Source organism: Triticum aestivum, chromosome 3B (assembly GCF_018294505.1).
Source record: "Triticum aestivum cultivar Chinese Spring chromosome 3B, IWGSC CS RefSeq v2.1, whole genome shotgun sequence".
Classification (NCBI taxonomy): domain Eukaryota; kingdom Viridiplantae; phylum Streptophyta; class Magnoliopsida; order Poales; family Poaceae; genus Triticum; species Triticum aestivum.
The window spans coordinates 227,116,591-227,142,438 of NC_057801.1; the positions used below are offsets into that span (position 1 = coordinate 227,116,591).

The following is a 25,848-nucleotide window of genomic DNA, read 5'->3' on the forward strand; positions in this document are numbered from 1 at the left end:
TCCGTCCCTTCGTCCACGCCGCTGATGAAAATTAGCCTGGTTTTTCTTTCCTGGTTCGAGGGCGGAGGGGGGGGGGGGTCGGTGGGATGCGGGAGGTGGGATCGAGGACGAAAAATAACCGTCTCTGGCGGGACGAAAATTGATCGGCGGAGACTACCAACTGAGACATTAGAAGTAGAGATGACTGCGAATCAACCTGTGGTTGAGTTGGTTAGGTGGACAGTGGTATCCCCAACCCACCAGGGTTCAAATCCTGGTGCTCGCATTATTTCTGGATTTATTTCAGGATTTCTGGCGATGCGCTTTCAGTGGGAGGAGACGTTCCCGTTGACGACGAGGCGCCTACGGTGACTTCGTAAATTTCAAGATGATATGCCAGCTCAGTCTCTCGGAGGTGCTCATAGGGGTAGGTTGTGCGTGCGTGGGTTCATAGGGGTGAGTGTATGCGCGTGTATATGAGCGCTTGTGTCTGTACTGATGCTAAAAAAAAGAGAAGTAGAGATGACTACAGCTCCCTTTTCCGGTTCTACTAATGCCCTCGATGACGCGTCTCTTCCTCAGCGGCTGCCCATGGGGAGCAGTGTGAGTGGCTCGCCGAAGGGGATTTGAGTAAGAGCGGTGACGAAGTGAGACTGTGAGCGTGCTTCGTAAGAGAAATGTCGGTGAGTGTTGGTCAGTCTGTTCAGTTACAGATGTAGAATTTTAAGACGGTTGGGCCTGTAGAATTTCTTGGTTAGGCTAAAAATACCTTGTAAGGACATGAAGTTGGTCCGACAATTTATTGAATGGAGGTGGGCTTTTCTAGCAAGGAACATGTCTACAAGGTCATCGGCACATGATGTATACTTCCTCCGTTCCTAAATATTTGTCTTTTAGAGATTTTAAATGAACTACCATATACAGATGTATATAGACATATTTTAGAGTGTAGATTCACTCATTTTGCTCCGTATGTAGTTATTTGTTGAAATATTTAGGAACGGAGGGAGTAGAAGGGAAACTCGAAGTCTATAGTAGAGACAGTAGACATCAGTTGTGTCTATTACACATGATGATTGTGTGTTTCAAGTTGCAATATCAAGTATAGTGTACTTATTTGTATGTAACAGATGAGTGTTCCGTCCTGTTTGTTTGTGTGCATAGTGTTTTAAGACACATGTGCTAATTTCACGGATGTTTAAGTTATTATCTAAATTTCAAAGTAAGTTTGTCCATGTTCATAAATTTTGAATTACCTTTGCTGTTGGGATATACTCCCTCCCTCCGAAAATACTTGTCATCAAAATGGATAAAAGAGGATGTATCTAGACGTATTTTAGTTCTAGATACATCTCTTTTCATCCATTTTGATGACAAGTATTTTCGGACGGAGGGAGTACTTTCTCCGTTTGCGGGAGTACTTCTCTATCTAAAATACCCAAGTTCATCCTATCAAGTACTCCCTCCGGTCATTTTTACTCTGCATATTAGGTTTATCTGAAGTCAATCTCATCCAACTTTGACCAAGTTTATATAAAAAATTATTGACATTTACATAACACCACCAACATCATTAGATTCATCTCGAAATATATTTTCATATTATATTTATTAGATATTATAGATGCTAATAATTTCTAATATAAATTTGGTCAAACTTAGCTAAGTTTGACTTTCGGCAAATCCAATGTGCAGAGTAAAAAGGACCGGAGGGAGTAATATTTTTCACTCTATATTTTGTATTCCATGGCAACGCACCGCATTCAACTAGTACTAATAGCAAGGGGCATGATCATGGCCAGGAGCAATGGACGGAATTGATAGATTGTCATTTAAAATTAATCTGCACAGTATCGTGTGCATAGCTGTGTGCTCTTTCCAAAGTAAGTCCAACCGTAGAGCGCGCAGTAGTAAGCACGTTTACTCGCTCCAGACTGAGGGTCGCTGTTTATGGTGAATAGCTACAACTGTGGATCATATACTCGGTTAGTAGATATACTCCTACTTTTCTTGGGAGTTAATTTACAAGAGTGTTACTGGATATACTGGCCGTCTAATTGGACAGTCCATGAGCATCTCAATGAAAATATTCATGTTGATTACCAAATACTAAAGGTACATACACTAAATGTGTACTGTGATCTTAATTTCATCCACCTGGCATGTTAACTCCAACATCTGTCCCAGTTCCTCCTATAAATAAGAGATTAGAAATCAAGGACCGTTACAGATCCCGCTTAATCTCAAAGTCTGAATCCATTTGGGTTAACAACTGACACATCAAGAATCGTACTGACAAATTTAAAGTAAAGCAAGAGTTATCCAAAGAGCTGATTCTCTTCACAACACACATGATATAAGTAATTCTGAATGTTATGAACCATTGAGCCATTCAAAATAGAGAAAAGGTAAAATTAGATATTGTACTTGCAACACTTTGGTTTCATTCTGGTAATGGAACCGGGGACCCTGTTCTTCTAAAAAAATTTACTTGCAACACAGCCATGAGCCATTCAATTGTACAGGAGATGACCAACACAGATTCCGTATTTGACAATCTACTTTATCCAGTGCACAACACCATTAGCTATCAAATGTTTTCACGTCATACACCAAGCAAAGAATCAACTCTCACACATCAAGTTTGTACAACTCTGTAGCACTGTTTCACTCGTGATCAAAGCCCGCTCCACTTGCTAGTGCCAATAACAATTTCTCCGACAATTGCTCCTTTCTGAATTCACAAAGACCAAAAAGTACATTCAGGTTTCAAGGTTTAGAGTGGCTCGTGACAGTCAGAATCTCAATGCTTTGTTTCTTCTTGACCAAGATTGTAAGAATATACTTCCTCTGTCCCATAATATAAGAACGTTTTTGACACTAGTGTAGTGTCAAAAACCTTCTTATATTATGGGACGGAGGGAGTATATGACTGATGAACTGATATAGTTCTCTTGCTGCAAAAAAAGAGATGTAACAATTATTCTTATTCACAGGAGCCAAAGAGCTAAATTCTGGTATTGTTTTTGCATACTATATCAGCCCGCTGTAGCTTTGCAAGGATTATAAGAATAGGACTGATTTATTAACATAGTTCTCTTGTTTCCAAAATGATGAAATATGCAAAGAGATGGTAGAAAGTGAGCTAACGTTGTATATATTGGGAGTTTCAACTGGTTGAAGCAAGTGGAAGAACGAGGAAATGCATCTGGATCTGGGGCTTCACCTAGACTGTAACCAGAAGTTCACTTCATCTATGACTGAACAAAATGATAGAAAACGAACAAATATACATACCTTGCAATGCAAAATTTTGGTTGAAGCAATTGGCAACCACCAATGGGAATTCGAGAACAACCCGTCACAAACCTTATGTATTTATCGTCAGCCATATTAGTGTAGGGAAAAAGAACAGACATAACGATATTGGAAACAAAGAAAGAAATGTTCCTACTTGAGAAATGCTTTCCGATCATCTTGACCAAAAGTCTCTAAAACCTCCCAAAAGAAAATTATGACCTCGTGATCCTGATGAAATGCACCAGCATAATTCGTGTTTGACCGCAAGTCATCTATATCCAGCCCTTTAGAAGGTCCAGATATAATCCACTATAGAGGCAATTAAGACAAGATAATATCAGGGAAAAAACGAATCTGACATGATAACACTTCAAAGAAACTATATAGTAGGACACTGCTACAATAACCAAAAGAACAAACTGCACATTTTGCATATTTCTATACGGACTACATACGGACTGAGATGAGTGAACAAACACATTAAATATGTCTATATAGTATATACATCCAATTCAGAAAGAAGTTAGAACATCTTATATTTGTGAATAGAGGAAGTAAGAAGTTACATCGCATTCACTGAGTGTATATGTACATTATTTTCTAAGGGATAAAACTAAATTCTCTATACTTGTAAAGAGTAAAAGAAGTACCTGAACTTCCGGCTCACTGAACATGTCAAGCCATTCCAGTGAAATAAGCTGTTGGAAACCTCTCAAAAAGTGCTTACTTTGTGCACGGATCTATGACCATAAAAAGGCTAATCATTTACCAAAACACTCCATGACAGCAAATGACAACATTACACTTTTTTACCTGATGTTTTAATTTATAGTCTGCGACAAGATGCATATAGAGAGCAAAATTATGCTTAGTAACAAGCATATTGCTCCCACCAGGAAGCAAATCTTCTTCATCATTATTGTTACCACTTGAGATTGAAAAGTACAAGCCCCATCCTGAGATTGAATCCTCCTCTTTCTGAGCATGGAAAGGACGGGGCATCAGAAGAAAAGGACATGATAAGGGTGGTTAGTTGGACCCGAAAATGCATGTATGAAGAATATTTTAAAAAGCAAGATCAAAAGATAAAAAAATACACAAAGATGATTAATTATATTCTGGCGTATGATTTTTTCAAGTTATGAAGATGTGATACAAAAAAATTCTGGGTTGCTGCTAAACCTAAAAAGACCACTACTTTTATCTCACGTATTGATCTGACAGTTTGAGATTGTCAAAAGTTATTAGAATTAACAAAATTAAAAAAACTAAATGTAGAGCTAAGAGTATCATGCAAAATTGTACCTCAATTGCATATAACACTTCAAAATATTGACTTCTAAACCTGGCAACCTTCAACGGGACCTTGATTGAGCGGATCTTTTATTACAGCTTTATAAGTTTCGTAAACCAGTACAAATTAAGGAAAAATGGATGAACGACAGGATCAAGAATTTGATTAGCAAAAGTTGTAGAAGCCTACCTAAATTGTCCTATATTTGATACTATAGTACTACCCAGTAATCCAGTATCCTCTTATTTCACACTTCATATACGAGGGAGCTGCACTAGCGTCTGGCGCATACAGACACAGTTTCATTTAGTATGGAACAAAAAAGGGCACCTAGAGAAAGAAATGATGGATGAAGCTTCCATGCACCAGAGTTTAGAGCCTATGGTACACACAATGGGTGACACTACAAGTCATAATGGGCCTCACTGCTTAGTAACTATCATATAGGTTTCGTAATCTTATAAATAATCTGTAACAATCATGATTCCGTAGCGCGATTCATTCGGTAATCTTGACAACTTTAGTACAATAGATATCAATAAGCATTTTATCTCTATAAATTATAACGGAAACAGAATCAAACCTTCATGTTTCGCAGTTGATTATAGATTGCTTTATCCAATAATGAGAAATCATTTAAACAGATTGGTCTGCATCAATAACACCCTAAATGTCAATGAACTTATATTACAGAAACTAAACATGATATTTTATCTTATTGGTACAGTGCACATATTATGTTTCTAACAAGTTGCTCATCCATCACTGTTTTGGATGCAAAAGCACAACTTCTAAAAATGGGAGCATGTGGAACCATCTTCACAAAACCCTTTTACATAATGATCTCTTCATCATATCTCTATAAATTTTAAGTGAACTACAAATGTACAATACAACTCAACAGATATCAATAATATCAATCTCAACTTCTGATTATCTGCTTTGTCAATTATGCTACTACAGGCCAGATGGAAAGGGGTAGGGAGGAAGAGGAAATTACCTCTGTTTTATTGTTTTTAAGAATGATAATTCAAACACTGCTTCGATACTGACATTCTCATACATTGCCTAAAAAATAATTAAACACACATGAGCACATAACCAAATTACAACCGCAACAAGTTAATAAGATATTTCCAGATATTGAACCTAAGTCATTATACAACAAGAGATAATAACATAATATTACCAAGTGTAAGTTTCCCACGATTCCAAGATTCAGGCATGCATGTTATAGCAACATCCATCCAAGCTCAACATTGTTGTTATAACTCAGAAGTTAAATGAGATTAAAGCAGTATGGCCCACATAGTTTACATAGTGCTCTACAAGATAATTGCCCATTGACTCAGATAGAATACCAACGACCTTTACTGTATGCATAGTTAAAAAAAGGCACGCCTAGGCTCTAGGCGATAGTAAAATGCCTGGCGCTTAATGTACACATAACTGCGCTTAAGCGTGCACTTTGGTCAGAAAAGCACAACGCGGTGGTAAAACGCACAGGTAACGCATAGCACTTTTTTTAAACTGACCAGATGTATTCGATGTAAATTTGAAAAGCTAAAGTGACAGGTGAATAGTATAAACTACTGCGGAAGTTGATTAAACACAAAAAAACATAATGAAAGTACCTTTCCAAGAAGAAGTCCAAGGAAATGGAAATGTTCCAGATCTTGTGCAGAAACTGACCCCAATCTCGGATAGAGCAAATTGCGAGAGGTTGACTACAAATTGGGGAAAAAATGAACGCAGCTAATTACCCAATGTTGACAGTTTTTAGCTATAACATACAAGCTACACTACCATAAAATAATAAAGATCAGGTATAAGCATACATTTGTGTGATCATAATTATAATTGACGTTCTTCTGTTGGATATATGGATTGGATTAAAAAAACTGATACCTTGAAGAAGCCAGCGTCCGAACCAAATGCTAACTTGGCAACACCATCAATAAAATCACGTGATATCCCTTCACCAACACCTTCTTCTCTAATACCATGCTGATTAATAAAGCTCACTTCAATCTAAAAAATTAGGTTGACAAATTAGAAGACTAGTTTCAAAGGGATTTTATGTAACTTATTAGTGTGCCTATTAGGTGGTAGCAAGAATAAAGATGAAAGAACTATCATCTTACATATCCTTTAAGTTCTTCGGAAGAGAGATGGTTTAGATGTTCAAAAGCATCTTCCCGAGAGTGAGTTCTTCTTATTTCTATCGGATGGGACCCTAAGGGTAGTCTTGAAGCTTTGAACTTTGCCTTATCAGCAGCCAAATATAACTAGTCACAGAAAATAAGAGAAAATTTAAGATAATTTTCCCTGAAACATACACCACTATTTGCGATTTTGCACAGTAAATTAATGATACGTACATGGTATATTTGCAGTCGAAGACTGAAAGGAACCAAGAAGGGGGCAATCTTTACTAGTTTTGATTCTTGGCTATTGGCAAGTATTGCCTGAAAAACATGTACATAATGTGGGAAGAATTGTGCTTCTGAAACATGTTTATATCAATCATTCTATCATCAAAAAGCATATAAATCTAGTACCTGGCCGACAAAATCTTCACCCACCACTTCGGAAAAATTATCAATACAGAAAGCACTCTCATCATCAGTGAATAATCTGTTATTCCAATCCTGCAGCTGCAATTAGGTAATTTTATTTTATATCATAATCTTCTCCAAGAAATAACATGCAGTAGCAGCTACTTCTGGTAAATAATCAACAAGAAGTATTGTGACCACTGAAGATGTTAATCAGCTATTTTCAACAGAACAGCTTACAACAATTTGTATTGGTGTTGTATGGTAAATATTGTTATGAAGTGAGCATATATTCCATCGGGCCAACAGGCCAGCACATATACATGAAGGGAAATAAGCAAAGAAGCCCCTATACAATATGATAACTACACACACAGCACAACCCTGTTCTAACACCCCCCCTCAAACTCAAGGGGGATCTTGGACACCGAGTTTGGACAGGAAAAAGCTGTGTTGGGACCGTGTCTGAGCTTTCGTCAGAAAATCAGCAAGCTGAAGCTCCGAGGGCACATACTGAGGGGCCACAATTCTGTCTTGCACCTGAGAACGCGTGTAGGAGGCATCAACACCGATGTGCTTGGTGAGCTCATGCTTAACAGGATCACGGGCAATGCTGAGTGCCCCAGTGCTGTCGGAGAGCAGAGGGGTCGGTGTAGCAGTGGAAACACCAAAATCCTGAAGAAGCCATCATAGCCAAGTAATTTCTGCAGTCACGGACGCCATAGCTCGCAGCTCAGCCTCAGCACTGGAGCGAGATACAGCAGTCTGCTTCTTGGTCTTCCAGGCAATCAGGGAGGAGCCAAGAAAAACACAATAGGCAGAGAGAGAGCGGCGATCAGTGGGATCGCTGGCCCAGGTAGCATCACAATAGGCCTGAAGCTGAAGAGAGCTGGAGCGAGGGAAGAATAAGCGACGAGTCACGGTACCACGAAGGTAACGAAGAACACGAAGAAGGTGACTGTAGTGAAGTTGAGTGGGAGCAGAGACAAACTGACTTAGAATGTGCACAGCATAAGAAATGTCAGGACGAGTGATGCCTAGATAGACAAGGCTCCCAACAAGATGACGGTAGCGTGTGGGATCTGCAAGGGGTTCACCCTCACCAGGACGAAGATGGAGACCAAACTCCATAGGAGTGTCAACCGTGCGCTGATCAGTGAGGCAGGCACGAGTGAGAAGATCTTGGATGTACTTCGCTTGAGAGAGATAAATACCCTCATGGGAAGAAATGATCTCAAGTCCAAGAAAGTAGCGAAGAGAACCCAAATCAGTCATCAAGAATTGCTCATGTAGACGTTTCTTCACAAAATCAATGAATTGGTGGTCAGCCCCTGTGATAATCATGTCATCAACATAGAGTAGTAAAAGGGTGCGACCGCGAGGAGAAGTGTGAATAAACAGAGCAGGATCATGAACACTAGCAGAGAACCCGATCCTTGTGATGACGGCGGAGAAACGCTCAAACCAGGTACGAGGAGCTTGTTTCAGCCCGTAAAGAGCGCGCCGAAGGCGACAGACAGTGCCATCAGAGACAGTATAGCCAAGAGGCGGCTGCATATAGACCACTTCCCGCAGCTCACCATTCAAGAAGGCATTCTTGACATCTAACTGAGAGATGGACCACTGCCGAACAGCAGCAACAGCCAAAAGAGTGCGAACAATGGTCATGTGAGCAACAGGAGCAAAAGTCTCATCATAGTCACGACCATACTCCTGCTGGAAGCCACGCGCAACAAGACGAGCTTTGTAGCGCACGAGAGAACCATCTGAATGTGTCTTAACCTTGTAGACCCATTTGCAAGTGATGGGTCTAACGCCTGTAGGCAGGGGTACAAGGTCCCAAGTGCCTGTGCGCTCAAGAGCATGAATTTCCTCTGCCATAGCATGCTGCCATTCAGAATGAGCAGCAGCCTCACGATACGTAGACGGCTCAACAAGAGTGGTAGCAGCAGCAACATAGTACGCAGGAGGCTGGAGAGTGTGGCGATCACGCAGATTATACCGAGGAGCGGGAGGGGTAGGTGGTTCTGAAGGAATGGGACCCAACAGGGAAGGAGTGGAAGTGGAAGTGGGCGCATCCGAGGGAGAAGGGTGCCGAGCACGACGGGAGTAGACAAAAGGAAGCGGAGAGAGAGGGGAAGTGGAAGGTGGCGCATCAGAGGGAGAAGGGTGTTGAGCACGACGGGAGTAGGTAAAAGGAAAAGGAGAGAGAGTGGATGGCTCAACCCGAGTAGGAGAGTCAGGAATAGAAACCTCATCCTGTGTAAGCTGAAGCTCATGAGCAGACACAGGTGAAAGGCTAGGAGTGGACCTACCAGGTGACGATAAAGGTGAAGAATCAGGTAGAGTCAAAAAAGAGAGAGGCTCGACTAACGACTCGGTTGTGGCAGTAGAAGAATGACGAGGGTAGAAGGAGCGAGACTCATCAAAAGTGACATCTTTGGAGATTCTCAGTCTTCGAGCAATAGGGCCCCAGCAACGGTAACCTTTGTGCTCCAAACTGTAGCCAAGGAAAACACATTCAACAGATTGAGCAGTCAATTTGGTGCGTTCATGAGGGTGGAGAAGAACAAAACAGGCACAACCAAACAGGCGTAGACCACTATAATCAGCTGGACCATCACCTAGATGATCAACTGGTATCCCTCCCTGAAGAGCAACAGAAGGCTGAATATTAATGAGATAAACAGCGGTAGAGACAGCTTCAGCCCAAAAGTGCGGGGGAACAGCAGAAGATAAAAGAAGAGCCCGAGCAGTCTCAAGGACGTGACGATGTTTGCGTTCAGCCACCCCATTTTGAGCATGTGCACCAGGACAGGAATACTGAGGAAGGGTACCCTATTCAGCAAGGAAACCACGAAGCGCACGAGATAGGTACTCGCCAGCCGAATCAGCACGAAAAACTCGAACAGAGGAATCATACTGAGTGCGAACCATGGTAGCGAACGACTTGTAAATTTGAAGCACTTGACTACGAGATGACATAAAGTAGATCCAAGTGTGGCGAGAAAAATCATCAATGAAAATTATATAATATTTGTGACCCCCTTTCGAAACAAAGGGGGCAGGACCCAAAGGCGCTGAGAGTCATGGCGCCGAGGACCGATCCCAACCAGAGTCCCCGTACGACGATCCTGAACACAACAAGAGTCAGAATCCAGAATAACACGACAACCCAAGTCAGTAAGTTGACCAGCAGATAGAAGTTGCATAGTCAGTTTAGGAACATGAGAAACGGCAGGGACATGAAAAGAAGACGTGGAAAGAGTCCCTCTTGCGGCAACAGAAAGAGAAGTGCCATCTGCAGTCTGAACTGTAAGAGGAGAAGGCACGGAATTGACAGCACAAAGATGATCTCTGTGTGGTGTCATGTGGAAGGAGGCCCCAGAATCAAGAATCCAGGGCAAAGATGTACCTGACGAAGAGTGCGGTGGTGGACCAGACGTCTGACCAGCAGAACCTGAGGATGGTGCAGAAGCAGTAAGGCGGCGCAGCAAGGTGAGCATCTCCTGGTGAACCTTCTCAAGGGAGCCCTCACGAGAATTAGAGGAGCCTCCCGAGTCCTTTTGAGGACGGCCACCACGGCGACCCTGTTTCCTCCTCTTGATGCACTCTGTGATCATGTGACCATCCTGCTTGCAGTAGTTGCAGAAAGCACTAGTGGAGGTTGCTGCCACCTGTGTAGAAGAGGGCACACCAGGCAGCGGTGGTGGAACGCGGGCAGCCAGGACTGCTGAAGAGGATGGCAATAAGCCCGTGCTCCGTAGGCGCACCTCCTCGGATCGCACCTCAGCAAGGGCCTCCAGAGTAGAGAGCCGAGGATGGCGTGCCAATAGCTGAGCACGACTCTGCTCGAACTCCGGCCGGAGGCGAGTGAGGAAGTCGTAGAGGCGACGAACCTCCAGCTTAGCTTGTTGCCGCACACAACACTGACATCTGCGACAAACATCATCTCCCAGAGAGTCCAATTGGCGCCACACCGCCGACATCTCCTTGTAGAAATCATCCACAGTAGCATCTCCCTGTTGTAGTTGTTGCTCTTGACGAACAACAGAGAGATACATGGCATCCCCTGTAGACTCATAGCGATGGCGAAGGTGCTCCCACATCTGATATGCAGTGGTAAGGGCCACCACATCCATGGTGAGATCAACATCCATGCTGTTCACCAAGATAGAAGAGGCTCGAGCATCATCATTTGTCCATTGCTTGTATAAGTGGAGTTGATTCTGATACTCTTCAGTGGCCTCTTCAAAAGCATCTAGCATCTCACGTTGCTTGGTTTCATCGGCATCAACAGGGAAGGCCAACTCAGCTGGAGGAGTGGGCAGCAGGGGACAAGGCAGAGCACCAGAGAGGTGCTCCCAGACCAGCTGGCCCCTCATGTGCAGCTTCATGTGCTGCACCCAGTCCCTGTAGTTCTGTCCGTTGAAGATAACAGGACATCGTGGGACTGGGACAGCACCGGTGGTGGTGGAGGGCGCCATTGCAGCAGAGCAGCAGCAGCAGCTCGTTGAAGACCAGCAGCAGCAGGAGGCACAGCTTGATGGCAGCAGCAGACCAGGAGGAGAAGAGCAGCAGCAGCCGCACTTTGAAGAGCAGCAGCAGCAGCTCGTTGAAGAAGAGGAGCAGCAGCAGCAGCAGCTCGTTGAAGAGCAGCAGCAGCATGTTGAGGCGGCGGCGCCGGCCGGGAAGGACGGCGGCAGCAGCGGCCTGGAACGGGCGGCGGCCTGGACCAGCAGGCGGCAGCAGCTACCAGGAAGAAGAGGGGAGAGGCTCGATGAAGAGAGGAGCGGCAGCCGGCGGCGGCCGCGGCAGCGGCGGCGGCGACCAGAGGCGGCGGCGGCGGCTGGGGAACCTAACCCTAGCTCTTATACCATGTTATGAAGTGAGCATATATTCCATCCGGCCAACAGGCCAGCACATATACATGAAGGGAAATAAGCAAAGAAGCCCCTATACAATATGATAACTACACACACAGCACAACCCTGTTCTAACAAATATTACCCCAAAAGCAATAAGAGCTTCTTGAACATCAAAGATAGCCAGTATGTAACAGGTGATTAATAAACCTATGATATACTGGTCAATTTCTCTGCACCTTAATAACATACAAAATATTATGCCTCAACATGCCATGGTTGGTAACAAACTACATATATGGAAAATGAAAAATCAAAACAAGAGCTAGAACCAAAAACAATATCTACAGAAACAACACCTACCTCTGAAAGTAATTCAATTAAGCCAAACATAGCCTTGCTTTTGAGACCCTCAATTGAGATCTTCTGAAGTCCAAGTGGGTTGGGCAATGCTGCCTGAATATTAGAGGTATGCGAAGGAATATTCCAAAGAATTTCGAACAGTTCCTGCGTATTGAAGTTGAAATATGTGGCTAAGAGAGCATGTGGATGGACAATGATACATTTTATGTATTGTATTATATACCTCTTTTAATACAGAAACCAAATACTTCAAATCATCAAGTAAAAATGGTTCACCCTGTTCTATGAACTCGGTGTTATCAAGCACTCCCAACATGTGCCTACAAAAAAAACATTAATTAGGAGTGTCCTTATTCTTTTATAATGATTAGGTGTCTAATGAAAAAGAGAATTGAGTCACCCATATTCCAATTTCTAACAATATGTAATAGGCTCACTTACATGTATATGGGACAGAACAAAGAAACTGGTAGAAACCAAGCAGGAGCATTTGTAGGCCATGAAATCAGACTGTTCAAAAAAATATTCCAGCTTTCACTTTCATGGCACCACTTTATAAAGTTCCATAAAACAGAAGCTATTTCAGTATGAAATGCCAATGCTGTCATAATTACGTCCATACTAAATGTTTCTAGCATCAAATGCACAAGAGCAGAAAGAGAGCCCACAGCTTTCATTGCAACAGTGGGTTGCCTTGCTGTATCAATATAGGATATGCTGGCTGTGCATCTAACTGCAGCATTCACCTATGAATGATACAAACAAGGGTCAAATTGAGGACACCAAAATAAACAGTCAATGATCTTGAAAGGAATTAATTTCAAATGGTTTTTCAGAAATCATCATACCAAAACTTGAAGCACCAGCCTTATCTCTCTTTGCAAATATTCATGAAGCCCACTATTATCGACATCATCAATACCTGTACATATTATGACCAACCTAGCTCACCATAGATCTATTATAGAAAATGTCAATAAAAAAGGCTATCCATGCGAGATTTAATCTATAGCAGGACAGAGACAAGTACATATTAGTCCTTTATTTCAGCACCAACATATTATAAAAAAAATTATCTGCAAGCTCAGACACTAACTAAGCTGAACAACTAACCTATTGATTTGATTGTTTTGCAATAATTGGTGGGCAGAACACCTATTCCCACTAGGCAGCCTATTATTCGGTTTTTACTATTTATATTTAGGATGTTGAAATTTAATTGTGTTATTGTTGTTCCATATTTTCGAGTCATATTTAATTTAATGAATAAACCATATAATCACAACAAGCTTACAACCTTATAACTGATGAACACTCTGCAAGCATTTCTCACTCACACGGACCTCTACAGAATTAAGCAACATATATTGCAGAAAGATGGAAAGCAATTTTTGTATATTGGCATTGAACTTACTTTTGGACGGTGATGCAATTTTGGGCAAAGCATCCAGAAATAACACAGAAGCGTTAAGTAGATCAGCTACCTGATATGGAAATAACATATAACTGATAATACTGATCATGCAGGCTAACTGATAACATATCACTGGTAATACTGATCATGCAGGCTAACTGGCGTGAAAAGAAACAATAGAAGTTATAGAGAGCTTGCTACAATATTGACATATATGACTGTTAAATGGAAGTTCTGGTCTCACCATTGTTCACTTGTTGGCAACAACTTAATAGTGAAATAAGTGCATGAAATGAGCTAGGAGGAAATGTAGCATGCTAAGATAAACAAATGGATAACAGTAAAGGCATAATTTGCAGAAGCATTGTCCTTTAGCAAGTATGGGACCTAATTGCTATTTTCTTCCCAATCAACGATTATTTATGTTTCACCTGATTTCTAAAATATCACTAGGTAACTACTAAAATGCTGTATTAACCTCAGAATTTAGAAGTAGAACCTACTCTCTCATGAGATAAAGCTTGGTCGGACAAGATATAGACTGCGGCGTCAAAAATATTTGCAAATAAAGATGCATAACCGGGATGGCCGGCCGACATATCACTTGGAAATACATCACTCAAGCAGAACGAAGCTATCTTGTTAATGTAATGTTCAATGAGCCCTTGACTACAGAAAGCCTGAAACGACAATGAACAAGAATAATCAAATATACCATCAATGCAATGGTTAGTAAAAGGATACCATTCTTAAAACAAACTACTCCAAACAAAAGTAGCTAACGGGAAAAAAAATAAGAGTTAATATTATTATCTAACATTCTATCGAACAAGAAATTAAGAAAGCAACTCACCAGCTTTAAATGTGGCAAACGGTGCCAAAGAAAGGGAATAGATAGGATTTGATAAGGAAAACTCCATCGTGGGTGCACAGCTGGACAACAGTGTGTATGATTCTCAACATGAGAAACAAAAAGTATAAGAACTTTCTCGAATGCAGATGCACTATCAGATTGCTTAGCCAAATGTATTGCTTTTTCCTGAAAAGTAATGCGACCCATAAGGGAAAAAAAATCAAATATTTGCTTAATAAAAATGAGACCATTAGAAAGTTTCTAATCAGATGAATACTCAGACAGATATAAAAATAAGGTAGGCTTGGATTCATTATATTCAGGTCCTGCCTTCCATAATTTGGTTCATTGCCAAGATCTGAAACACTAGTTTGACTTAAAGATAGACTAGGGCCAGCAGAAAATGCTCGCTGGAAATTTTATACAAGGATAGTACAAAAGAACCATTGGATGACAAGTTCAAATTGCAGCAATAACTAGTTTAAATTTTTCATGTATTAAGTCGTGAACGGGTATTTGAGAAAACAGTTTAGACTACACCTGAGACTATGCACTGAACAACTATGCAGAAGTAGAACGTACCGATACGGTCTCAATAACCTCCCGAAATAAGCAATGAATCTTTTTCTGCTGAAGATACATAACTACTTCACAGTTCCACTTAAGCTGAGGATTTAGCAAGCAAGCCAGAGTCTCTAGTATTCGAATAGAAGGAGCATCTGTAATCTCTGATGGCATCAACACTTGGTGACCCCATTCAACTCTATTAGAACATAATAACCAGGTCATGTAGTGGTGCCCGTGTCATCATGAATGATAGAAAAATAGCATTTGCTAAAGCCTAGAGGTAAGTACATAAGTGCAGAAAGAAAAATGTAGTATAACATCAAAATATAGTGAGAAGGCAAAATGCAATATTAACAAGGCGACTTATACCCAATATAAATTTTATGTATTAGCACCGAAAAATAGAACTTAATAATGCACAAGACATATCTCCTCATCATAATCTAAAGGAAATTTTGGTAAATGTTTATTGTGTGATAAAGGTGAAGATATATTATACATTATGCAAAGAAATAAGAATAGACTAAAATATTTTTGACTCCTGCAAAAAATAAAAATAGATTAATTAGAAGTGTTCTAAATATCAGTCTTCAACAACTGAACTCACCTCTTCTGGTGTACTGTATGCACACAGATGAGCGCAAGTCTTTTTATCCTACAAATCATAGCAGGTTCCACTGAGAAATCATTGCCTATAAAAAGGAAAATCTGTCAATGTCATCGAAGTAGTAAAAATGAACATTATGTTGAAGAGGTTGCTCAGAGGTACAATCCAAAACAAGAGAAATACTCCCTCCGTCCCATAATATAAGAGCTTTTTTGTTATGGGACAGAGGGAGTATTATATTAACTAATGACGTCTAGTAAGGCCTAGGGAAGTTTTTGCAAATGCAATAAAAAATATAAACATTCTGAGAAAATTAATTTTGTTAACAATGGATCATTCAGAAAAATAAATAAATAACAATAGATGGACTGATTAGTATATGTCGCATAGTCAATACCCCAACAGCACTAGACACAAACTTGGCATATATGCTACCAGGCCCTCTTAACTACTACTCCCTCCGTCCGGAAAAAGTTGTCTCCACCGATGTTTTACAAAAACCCCCTTCCCTTTCTTCCGACAAGCCACGCAGCCCATCGCGCCTGCTCTGTCGCCTCGCCACGCACCGGCGGCCTGCTCCGCCGCCTGCTCCGCCGCCTTGCCGCCTGCTCTGCCGGCTCTCCACCTGCTTCGTCTCCTCGCCACGCCCCGGCCGCCTCCTCCCCCTCGTCTCGCCGCTTTTCTTCCTTCGCACAAGGAGATCCAGAGGGAAGGATCCCCTTTTTCTGCAAAGCCCGCGGCTTCCCGGCTCCGGCGGCGGCGCTCATGTCCTGGAGGGAGTTGGGGCTTGATCTGGAGGCATGGAAGATCCTAGAGCTCCTCGTCCTCGAGCTCCTCCTCCAGACGACGAGCGGCTGCTGCGGAAGTCAACGGCGTGGGGAAGACGACCACGGCATGGGGAAGACGAAGACTTTGCTCCAGCCACATGCCACTGCCCCGTGCTCCTCTTGCCACTGCCATTTCCCTCCTCGAGCTGGCGGACTGATGATGGAGGACCCGCCCTCTTCACTCCACCGGCGCCGTCGCTGCCGCTTTTGCTTGTGCTTCTACTGCCCGCTTGCCCACAGTAGCGCAGGTCCATCTTCTAGCTGTTGATTTCTGTCTGGTGAAGCAAGCAGCTGAGCTGGTTTTGTTCTTGTCCTCTTGGATTGTGTAGCGATTGGAGGAAGACTTGGTGCAGAGGAATGAAGTACGAGTACGGATGCTGCTTCCGTTGTTGATCTCAGGTGAGCTTGCTAGATGAGTACAAATATGCCCTTGATGATTTTAAAACTACTGTTAGCCATGGAATTCAGTAAGATAAGATATGCTTGAGATGAACATGCCACTGTCCAGTAAGATAAGATAAAACCATGACAATTTTGACTAGGAAGCATAACAATCTCAAACTAAGAGTAAAAATTCAGTAAACTTGTGCATCTAGGAATCAAAACCTGAACATCAACTTGACAGATCAAAAGTTCAACTAATTGAGTAAAAATTCAGTAAACTTGACAGATCAAAACCTGTCAAAAATTGATAGGTTTTGGAAGAAAATGACAGGTTCTGAACATCAACCTGACTGAACAAAGATCTTGACTGAATAATACAGTTAATTCTGAAACTTCAAAAGTTAACTGAAATTTTTGTCCTCTTGGATTCAGCTACTGAACATGATCACTATTGAACATGATCATATTCTGATTGTACTTGTGTTCAAAAGTTCACTGAAATTTTTGTGAAGTTTTAAACAAAATGATTACTATTGCATCTAGGAATCATTGTTCTGCTCCTATATGTAGTGGTGCTGCTATAAATTTTCTATGCACTGAATTTTCTATGCATGTACTCCCATGGCCTCCTAATTTTTATGCAGATCAAGATGCTCAAGATAATCTTGATGTATTATTGACACTTTGATCTCTGAATGTTGTTAAAGATTATCAAGAATGCTTAGTTTGACATTTGGATCTCTGAATGATGTTAAAGATTATCAAGATGCACATTATCAAGGATGCTAGTTTGACATTTTGATCTCTAGTCTGGCCCATCGACTCCTCCTCCTCCTCCCCGTGCTCATCGACCTCATGCACAAGTGCTCTGCAAGAAGAAGAAGAAGAAGAAGAAGAAGACATTGAAGATGCTCAAGACCCTATACAAGAGCTCCTAGCATATGATTTAGATTCTTCTTCTTCTTACAAATTCGTAGCTTCTTCTTCTTACTCCTTGTAATGACCATGTACATCTTGTAATGACCATTAATGAAGATATTATTTCTCCAACTGGAGTTTTGTCTTTACATCTTATCATAAGATTTTATTGTCAAATGAATTCAAATAATTCCAACTTAATTCAAATAATCCAAATTATTCTAAATTAATTCAAATAATTCCAAGTTGATTCAACTTAATTCAAATAATTCCAACTTAATTCAATTAAATCCAACTTAATTCAAATAATTCCAACTTAATTCAACTAAATCCAACTTAATTCAAATAATTCCAACTTTTCCTTTTCCTTTCTTTTCAAATAAATCCAACAAGACATACACATGACATACACATATACACAAGGCATACACATGACACATGACTCAATGTCTTCATCCTCCTCTTCTGGGATCAAGTTCAAATCAATAGCTTCACCTGGCTGAGCTTGTTCTTCTTCTTGAGCTTCATCTTCCTCTTCCGGGATCAAGTTCAAATCAAAAGCTTCACCTTGCTGAGCTTGTTCCTCTTGTTGAGCTTCATCCTCCTCTTCCGGTATCAAGTTCAAATCCATAGTTGTGTGCTCCTGTCTGATCTCATAACAAGAGTATACAGAAGATGAATGGTTAGCATATAATCATAACAAGAAAACCATGAAGAATCCTAGACAAAAAGCAAAGAAACCAAGAAAGGGAAAAGTAAAGATTAAAAGTACTCCTTCATTTGGTAACTAGAGGAACATGAAGGCCCTCCTATTCAAGTAAAGCAAGAAGAATCTAAATTAATTCAAATAATTCCAATTTAATTCCTATTGTCATGTCTTTTTTTATTACTCCAAGACAAAATATGTTTTCCTTTTTTAAGTACAGTAGTTGTTTGCTTATATAGATTGGGCTAGGATTTGCACAAATTGTTGTCACTTTTTTATATAGATTGGGCTAGGATTTGCACAAATTGTTGTCACTTTTTTATATAGATTGGGCTAGGATTTGCACTTGCAGTTAATGATCTGATTGAATGTTTCCAAACAATAGCACATCTATTAACATCATTTCCATTTCCATTTCAGAGAGGAACAACATCAATAGAAACGGATATAGCAGCAACAGTACCCTTGTTTCTCTGAATTAAACTGAATGTCAATGTTACACCCTTATTTCTTTGAATTAAACTGAATGTCATTGAATTAAACTAAATGTTAATGTTACACCCTTGTTTCTCTGAATTAAATTGATCACACGCCATACAAATAGCACTTGTTACACAAGAATGTCACTGGAGTACATTGACTGAATTTAGTCACTGGAGTACATTGACAGAATTAAACTGAATTGCAATCTAGTCTCTTTTTTTTTCCAGATTTTTTCCCTCTCTTTTGTTCTCTTGCATCAGCAGAAAGTATCAGCACAAAGCATCAACCAAGTCCAGCAATGGATATCAACAGACTGATTGAAATTGCAGTTCAGCAGCAGCAGAAATGGATACTCTAGTGACTAAATTCAGCAGCAACAATACCTTCTTCAGAGAGGATCAGCAGCAACACGAAGGCAGGCAGCAACACGAGCTCCACCGAAGAGCATGAAGCGTGGGCGAGCGTGCACGCGCACAACCGTGGTAGACACTTGGGTGCCGGCGCCTCTGGTTTTTGTTCATCGGAGGAGCCACGTGATGAGCTCCAGCGGCGGCGAGCGGCGGCCGACGATGACCAGGCCAAATACCAAGCGATCGAGAGGGGGAAAGTGGTCTGGAAGACCGGAAGTTGACACTGATTCCTTAAAACGGCTCGAGGAAGCCAGGGGAGGCGCGACGGTGTCGACGTCGTGTGGGGAAGCGGCGGCCGGAGTGGGAGGAGACGGGGCCGATTCCGTCGATCCACGCCTTCCCAGCAAGCCTGGCTCATGATGGAGTACCTCTTGGTGAGGCGGAGTTCCTGGTCTGCTCGGGGAGGAGGCGGTCCAGCTGTGGGCGACGGTGGGCGAGGTGGGGCGGCGGCGGTTGGGCTGCGTAGGTGGGCGGCGGTGGTTGCCTCCTTCGCACGTGGGCGGCTGCGGCGGCGGCGGCGTAGTTGGGAGGCGCACGTAGTGGGCGGCGCTGGACCTGACGGTGCCTCACGACAGCGGGCGACGGCAGCTCGCGGTGGCGTGTCGAGGGGAAGGAGAAGGGTCTGTTTGCGTCAGATTTAAAAGCCCAATGGGTTTTTTGTTAAAAGAAATTTGAACTAGGCGTGGACAACTTTTCCCGGACGGAGGGAGTACTCCATAAGAAAAGTATGCCCTTGCTAATGTTGGCACAAATAATGTTGTGATTAAGGATAAAATAATACCAACATATATATGTTGCAAGACCATAACCTAGAAACAGCACAAAGAATATTTTTCTAATCATGTTAAAACATCATAGTGTTGTTACATTGTAGGATGACACGTACCCTCACATTTGGCATACCAATCAAAGATTTTGACGAGGATATCAACATCGCTCTCTTTCTTTGGGTCAAAGATGGATAAGAACTGGCCAAACGGTTCAGATTCAATACCAAAGCGCTTCCTGATGAAGTAGCAATACATCAGAGAGCTACTCTAAAAACAAAAGTTCAGGTTAAGTTTGGTTATGCTTTACCAATCAGCATTCTTGAGAATTTCACCAAAACCAGAATAAAATTGTTCGTGGGCTTCCAAACGCTTTGCCTTCCAACTTCTGAAGCACTTCTGCAGCTTATCATAAAGTCAGTTTCCCTTTTTCGGATATACACGGAACAAATGACACGCACATACTCCCAAACTCGACTTCCCCCTTCCCCATTCCCATCACGGGCACACACGACGCACCTACCAATGTGAAGAGTTTCAAATACCTGGATTGTCATGGCGGAGGAGATCTGCAGCTTCTGCTGCACCTGGCAGTCGCTCTCCGTTGGGTCGCCACAAAAGGACATGGCTGCTGCCTGCCAGCTCCACACACAAGAAATAAGTCATGAAAATCCACCAAACTTCGCAGAGAAAGAAATAGCGAGGCAGGTGGGGACGCCAGGGAGATGATATACCTGGTTTAAAGATCAGAAGGAGGGTCGATGCTTGCTGCAGGTCTCTCTCCCTGCCGCTTGCTGTCGCCTTCTGCCAAACCGCCGCCGACACGGTTGCCTGCAAGCCGATGCCGCGCCCGCCGCCGCCTAACAGAGGTGAGAGGGGCCGATGCTCCGGTACCCTAGCCCAGCAGTGAGAGAGCAAGGGGTGGCTGAGAGAGAGGGAGAGGCGGGTGAGAGACGAGCGGGACATTTGGTGGCGGCTGAGAGCGAGAGGAAGAGGTTTTTTTTTTTGGACGCTGCTACACAGCGCCCGCGCGCTATGCGACCAGATCTCACGGCCGGCAGTTAAGGAAAGTGCCCCCCTGTCGATCCCCACCCATGTGCTAAAAAGGGTAGGTCCACCTCCCCTCTCGTTGCCATGTCCCGACAACCAATCATCATTTCCCCTCATGTGATCCTGCCCCTCCACCCACCACCAGAAAACCCTACACCACCAGCCCAGATCCCCTCTCCTCCCACAGCGAAAAAAACAGAGTAAAAAAGGCGAAAATCGAAGGCAACAAACGTGGGGAAATTCTGCAACTCTTTGTGCTAATTAGGCAAAAATTCTGGAGAATTGTGGGCAAAAATATTGGCAGAGCTGGGCAAATTTCTCCCAGTGAAAAACAGCATAGGTAAAAGGGTTGTTCCAATTTCTTTGGCCATGAACTTTTTTTAGTTCTAGAACTAGTGGGTTTCCCTCTCTGTACCTCCCCTGATCTTCTACTTGCAAAAATTGCCCCTGTACCAAGTGTTTGCAGAACGTGACTTGAATCTTGCCCCTGTTCTTGCATCCCCCTATCCTGTAGAACTGGATGCTAGATAAAAGTTGCATACTCTTGAATTGTATCTCCCTTGTCTATTATCTTGCACCTTGCTTCTGCAAAAAAGAAAGAAAAAGAAGCAGAGTTATTTGTGTTAGTAATCTGTGTATAGTAAAAACTGATCGAAAATCTATTGTAGTTGCTTACAAAAAAAGTTTGTCGTAAAAGTCATGTTGGTTACAAAAACACAAAGGGCACACAAATTAGCCAGGCAAAAAAGCCTGAAAAACTAGTAGTAGAAAAAAAATCCTGCAGGCTTATGAAAGCTGCTCATTGATTTTGGTGTGATTTGGTGATTTCTGAAAAAACAAAATGCCCCCTGTTCATTTGAGTTTTGCATACAGGATGGAAGGAAAATGAATGCTAAAAGTATTTCATTTACATAATGTCGCTTGCGTATTAATTCCTTGCCCCTATTTATGTCTTGTAAAAAATGTGCAGATGACTGGCATTGATCTCAATGAGCTCCCTGATGAGTTTCCTGATTGTGATTTTGAGCGACTTGGTCAGCCGGGTGAGGCGACGTAGGTCACTGAGGTGGGCGAGTGTGTCCCTTCTTGTTAGGCGATTTGGTGGGTGTTCGGTGGTTTGGGGCGACTTGGTCGGCCAGGTGAGGCGACGTAGGACACCGAGGTAGAGCGAGTGTGTCCCTTCATTATAGGCGATTTGGTGGGTCTCTGGTGGTATTGGGCGAGTTGGTCAGCCGGGTGAGGCGACGTAGGTCACTCAGGTGGGCGAGTGTGTCCCTTCGTGTTTGGCGATTTGGTGGGTGTTCAGTGGTTTGGGGCGACTTGGTCGGCCGGGTGCGGCGACGTAGGACACCGAGGTAGAGCGAGTGTGTCCCTTCGTGTTAGGCGATTTGGTGGGTTTCCGGTGGTTTTGGGCAACTTGGTCAGCCGGGTGAGGCAACATAGGTCACTGAGGTGGGCAAGTGTGTCCCTTCGTGTTAGGCGATTTGGTTGGTCTCCCGTGGTTTTGGGCGACTTGGTCGGCTGGGTGAGGCGACGTAGTCTTGGACAACTTGATCGGCAGGGTGGGGCGACCTAGGTCAGCGAGGTAAACCTTGCCTACACAGACTGTAGAAAAAATGTGGGATGCCAAAAAACTACTCTAGAAAATCACTAATCACCCCCACCCCCTAGTGCTTACATAATTCGATGTACATGAAAAAAAAATGGTTTAACACAAAAACATCTTCATGCTGTAAACAAAACTAAATCATCAATTATTTGGGATGATATATGATCCGCTTCGGTTTTGGGATTGCACCTACAACCGCACATAAAAAACACACAGAATTGCTTCTCCCTTTATTCTACATATATTTTCAGATATATAGATCGCTAAAAAAGATGAACATGACTAATACTCATGTATATGCATTGTCTATAAAACATGCTAACTACTCGCAAAAAAGCATCGTGAATTCACTAAATGCTCATGATTGTCAGTTCATGTATACAATGGTGGTGATGATGAGAGGTAGCAAAATAAGATGAAGCATCTGGGATGATACGATGCAGAAAAAGCAAGCAGCAATGAAAAGGTGATGGCAAAAAAAAAGTCTAGCTCATCCATAGTTTTATCCGTTCATCAAAAAACTGGTCACAGCTACATCCAGAAAAACAAAGCCCTCCGCCGGACCGGGATCCACCACACCTCTATTGCCCTAAGGCCACAAGGGATGACGCAGACCGGTACCGGTGCAGGCGGGAGGCAGGATGACCCTGGCGGTGGCTGGGTGCCGTGGGTACGAGGGAAGCACCGAAGCGGTCACCTAGAAACACGGGCATAGTTTCACACAGGTTAGGAAAAAGCATAAAATTCCACCCCCAACAAACACTGCATTTTTCCCCCCGAAATAGAGGTAACAGATTTGCCTTGTTGATTGAATTAAGCATGATTAAATTTTCAGTTTACCGTCAGCACCATCCCATACATCATTGCAAAAGTCAATCGATAACTTAGTCCTAACTTAAATAGGTGTTCCTACATCCAAATCATAAACACCTAGGCAGACACCAAGCTGAAAGCCTGGTTGGTCATCATCAAAATAAACTCAAAAAAATTAAAAAATAAACACACAGTGTTGCCTATTCTCTAACTGATTGTTGCCTACATATCTCTATCTGCTTGCCTACATTTCATACGGATTATTTGGCTACCTATCTTCTACCTGATTGCCTACAAAAACAAACAGTGTTGCCTATTTCTGTTGCCTATTTTTTGGCATGCTACTCCCTCCTTTCCAAAATAGATGACCCAACTTTGTACCAACTTTAGTACAAAGTTAGTACAAAGTTGGGTCATCTATTTTGGAACGGAGGGAGTACCTATGTCTAAATTCCCGTACAACAACACACTATTGCTCCCTAGGCCTGCGTTTCTAGGTGAACACTATTTCAGTAGCGGATGCCTATAAACTGGAGAAAAACAGATGGGACAGAGGGTGCCGCAGCCCAATCTGGAGCCCAAAATCCCTTCCCTCACTCCCTTCTCCCCGGGAGCCTCTCCGTTTGATCTAGCCCCCGCGCCATAGTTCGCTCCTGCAGTTGTTGATGACAACGAGGGCGTCGGCGACGAAACCCCATCAACCGCTAGATGTGTGAGCGTGGGGGAAACGTGGGATAGGCTGACCTTGGGTCGTCGAAGCAGCAGGATCTCGCGTCTCCTAGTGGTCGCCGCTGCTGAAATCTGAGATGGGCTCTAGGCCCATATTGCAATTTCTGAAAAATCTCTAAGGGCCCATGTGGGTTATATGACACTAGGTGTGTGGGAAGTTTAGTCCCACCTTGGAAGTGGAAGGAGAGTTGGAGTGGTTTATAAGGGACTCTCTCCCTCATGCTATTGGAGCTTGAGAAGAGATGAGGCCCTCGCGCACTCCTCCTCCTCCGCTCGCCTCGCCACGCCACGCCACGCCACGCCACGCCTCGTCACGACGCGCCGCGCCGCGCCGCGCCGGGATTGAGCCGAGCCGAGCTCACTCCTATGCGCTTCTTTTTGCCGGTCAGGAACGGAGAGTCTTTGACAGGTGGGGCCACGAAATATATATGTGGGGCGCTGCCAACCCTAGCCGTCACGAAACAGAACGCATCTCCGCCTCCACGCCCACGTCGTTCCTCTGCTGCTGCTGCCGCCGGCGACTCCGTCCCGTTCACCGCGTACACGGTTGACGGGAGAGCAGGCCTCCGAAACCACGCCTCTCCGGATCCTGTACGGGGAGAGGGGCGATTAGGTTTTTGGGTAGCGACTACGCGACTGCTCGCTTCTGTTCATCTACGTCCGCATCACCTTCATCATCACCATGTCGACCGACACCGACCGTGCCGCCGCTGATGGATTCCATCATGGCTAACGGGACATGGGAGATCACTGACTGTCCCTATGGTTGCAAACCACTGGGATGTAAGTGGGTGTTCAAAAAGAAGCTTAGGCCCGATGGTACGATTGAAAAGTACAAGGCTAGGCTTGTGGCCAAGGGCTATGACCAACAAGAAGAGGAAGATTTCTTTGATACTTATTCACCTGTGGCTAGACTGACCACCATTCGAGTATTACTCTCGTTGGCGGCCTCACATGGTCTTCTCGTCCATCAGATGGATGTTAAGACGGCTTTTCTAAATGGAGAGCTAAAGGAGGAAATCTACATGCAACAGCCTGATGGCTTTGTGATAGATGGTCAGGAAAGAAAGGTGTGTAGGTTGATAAAATCTTTATATGGCCTGAAACAAGCACCTAAGCAATGGCATGATAAGTTTAATACAACTCTGACATCTGTTGGTTTCGTTGTTAATGAGGCTGATAAATGTGTATACTATCGCCATGGTGGGGGCGAAGGAGTTATACTGTGCTTGTATGTTGATGACATACTGATATTCGGAACCAACCTCAAAGTCATTGAGGAGGTTAAGTCCTTTCTGTCTCAGAACTTTGAGATGAAGGATCTTGGTGTGGCTGATGTTATCTTGAATATC

General features: G+C 43.0%; 3 protein-coding genes across 7 annotated transcripts; 1 reads left to right on the forward strand and 2 right to left on the reverse strand.

Annotated features, from left to right (window-relative positions):
• Window positions 1-2,626: 2,626 nt before the first annotated feature.
• LOC123069458 (E3 ubiquitin-protein ligase UPL6) lies at window positions 2,627-16,285 on the reverse strand. 4 transcript variants are annotated; one of them, XM_044492322.1, is made up of 22 exons: window positions 15,801-16,285; window positions 15,209-15,389; window positions 14,627-14,812; window positions 14,277-14,453; window positions 13,774-13,843; window positions 13,208-13,281; window positions 12,801-13,105; window positions 12,583-12,679; window positions 12,360-12,503; window positions 7,135-7,230; window positions 6,955-7,041; window positions 6,718-6,861; window positions 6,482-6,604; window positions 6,208-6,300; window positions 5,574-5,641; window positions 5,157-5,223; window positions 4,093-4,257; window positions 3,930-4,019; window positions 3,434-3,588; window positions 3,277-3,348; window positions 3,130-3,210; window positions 2,627-2,713 (listed from the first exon to the last, which is right to left on the reverse strand). In XM_044492322.1, the coding sequence occupies exons 1-22, from the start codon at window positions 15,857-15,859 to the stop codon at window positions 2,647-2,649; spliced, it is 2,601 nt and encodes an 866-aa protein (XP_044348257.1). In that variant the 5' UTR covers window positions 15,860-16,285; the 3' UTR covers window positions 2,627-2,646. The 4 variants fall into 4 exon arrangements, with proteins under 4 accessions (XP_044348257.1, XP_044348259.1, XP_044348260.1 ...); XM_044492323.1 differs by lacking the exon at window positions 2,627-2,713 and adding an exon at window positions 2,724-2,936; XM_044492324.1 differs by lacking the exon at window positions 3,130-3,210.
• On the forward strand, window positions 16,285-17,723 carry LOC123069459 (uncharacterized). Its single transcript, XM_044492326.1, has 2 exons — window positions 16,285-16,875; window positions 16,957-17,723. Exons 1-2 carry the CDS (start codon window positions 16,287-16,289, stop codon window positions 16,986-16,988), a joined length of 621 nt encoding a protein of 206 aa, XP_044348261.1. The 5' UTR covers window positions 16,285-16,286; the 3' UTR covers window positions 16,989-17,723.
• A 466-nt stretch (window positions 17,724-18,189) lies between these two features.
• Window positions 18,190-21,341, reverse strand: LOC123069460 (uncharacterized). 2 transcript variants are annotated; one of them, XM_044492328.1, is made up of 5 exons: window positions 21,030-21,339; window positions 20,841-20,930; window positions 20,606-20,694; window positions 20,415-20,533; window positions 18,190-18,576 (listed from the first exon to the last, which is right to left on the reverse strand). In XM_044492328.1, exons 2-5 carry the CDS (start codon window positions 20,919-20,921, stop codon window positions 18,551-18,553), a joined length of 315 nt encoding a protein of 104 aa, XP_044348263.1. In that variant the 5' UTR covers window positions 20,922-20,930; window positions 21,030-21,339; the 3' UTR covers window positions 18,190-18,550. The 2 variants fall into 2 exon arrangements, with proteins under 2 accessions (XP_044348263.1, XP_044348262.1); XM_044492327.1 differs by lacking the exons at window positions 20,415-20,533; window positions 20,606-20,694 and having other exon boundaries at window positions 21,030-21,341.
• Between the last annotated feature and the right edge of the window lie 4,507 nt (window positions 21,342-25,848).

Bases quoted from the DNA above. Each gene is read 5' to 3' on its own strand.
- LOC123069458 (XM_044492322.1), bottom strand. From the start codon at position 15,859: ATGATTTGTAGGATAAAAAGACTTGCGCTCATCTGTGTGCATACAGTA. The intron at 12,504-12,582 runs GTATATAATACA...TTCAATACGCAG, and splicing joins TGGTTTCTGTATTAAAAGAG to GAACTGTTCGAAATTCTTTG. The intron at 4,020-4,092 runs GTAAAAAAGTGT...TTATGGTCATAG, and splicing joins ACTATAAATTAAAACATCAG to ATCCGTGCACAAAGTAAGCA.
- LOC123069460 (XM_044492327.1), bottom strand. From the start codon at position 21,261: ATGTCCCGCTCGTCTCTCACCCGCCTCTCCCTCTCTCTCAGCCACCCC. The intron at 20,931-21,029 runs GTATATCATCTC...TGGAGCTGGCAG, and splicing joins CCTTCTGATCTTTAAACCAG to GCAGCAGCCATGTCCTTTTG. The intron at 18,577-20,840 runs GTATTTGAAACT...TTATGAGATCAG, and splicing joins CCTCCGCCATGACAATCCAG to ACAGGAGCACACAACTATGG.
- LOC123069459 (XM_044492326.1), top strand. From the start codon at position 16,287: ATGTTTTACAAAAACCCCCTTCCCTTTCTTCCGACAAGCCACGCAGCC. The intron at 16,876-16,956 runs GTCCATCTTCTA...TGGATTGTGTAG, and splicing joins GCTTGCCCACAGTAGCGCAG to CGATTGGAGGAAGACTTGGT.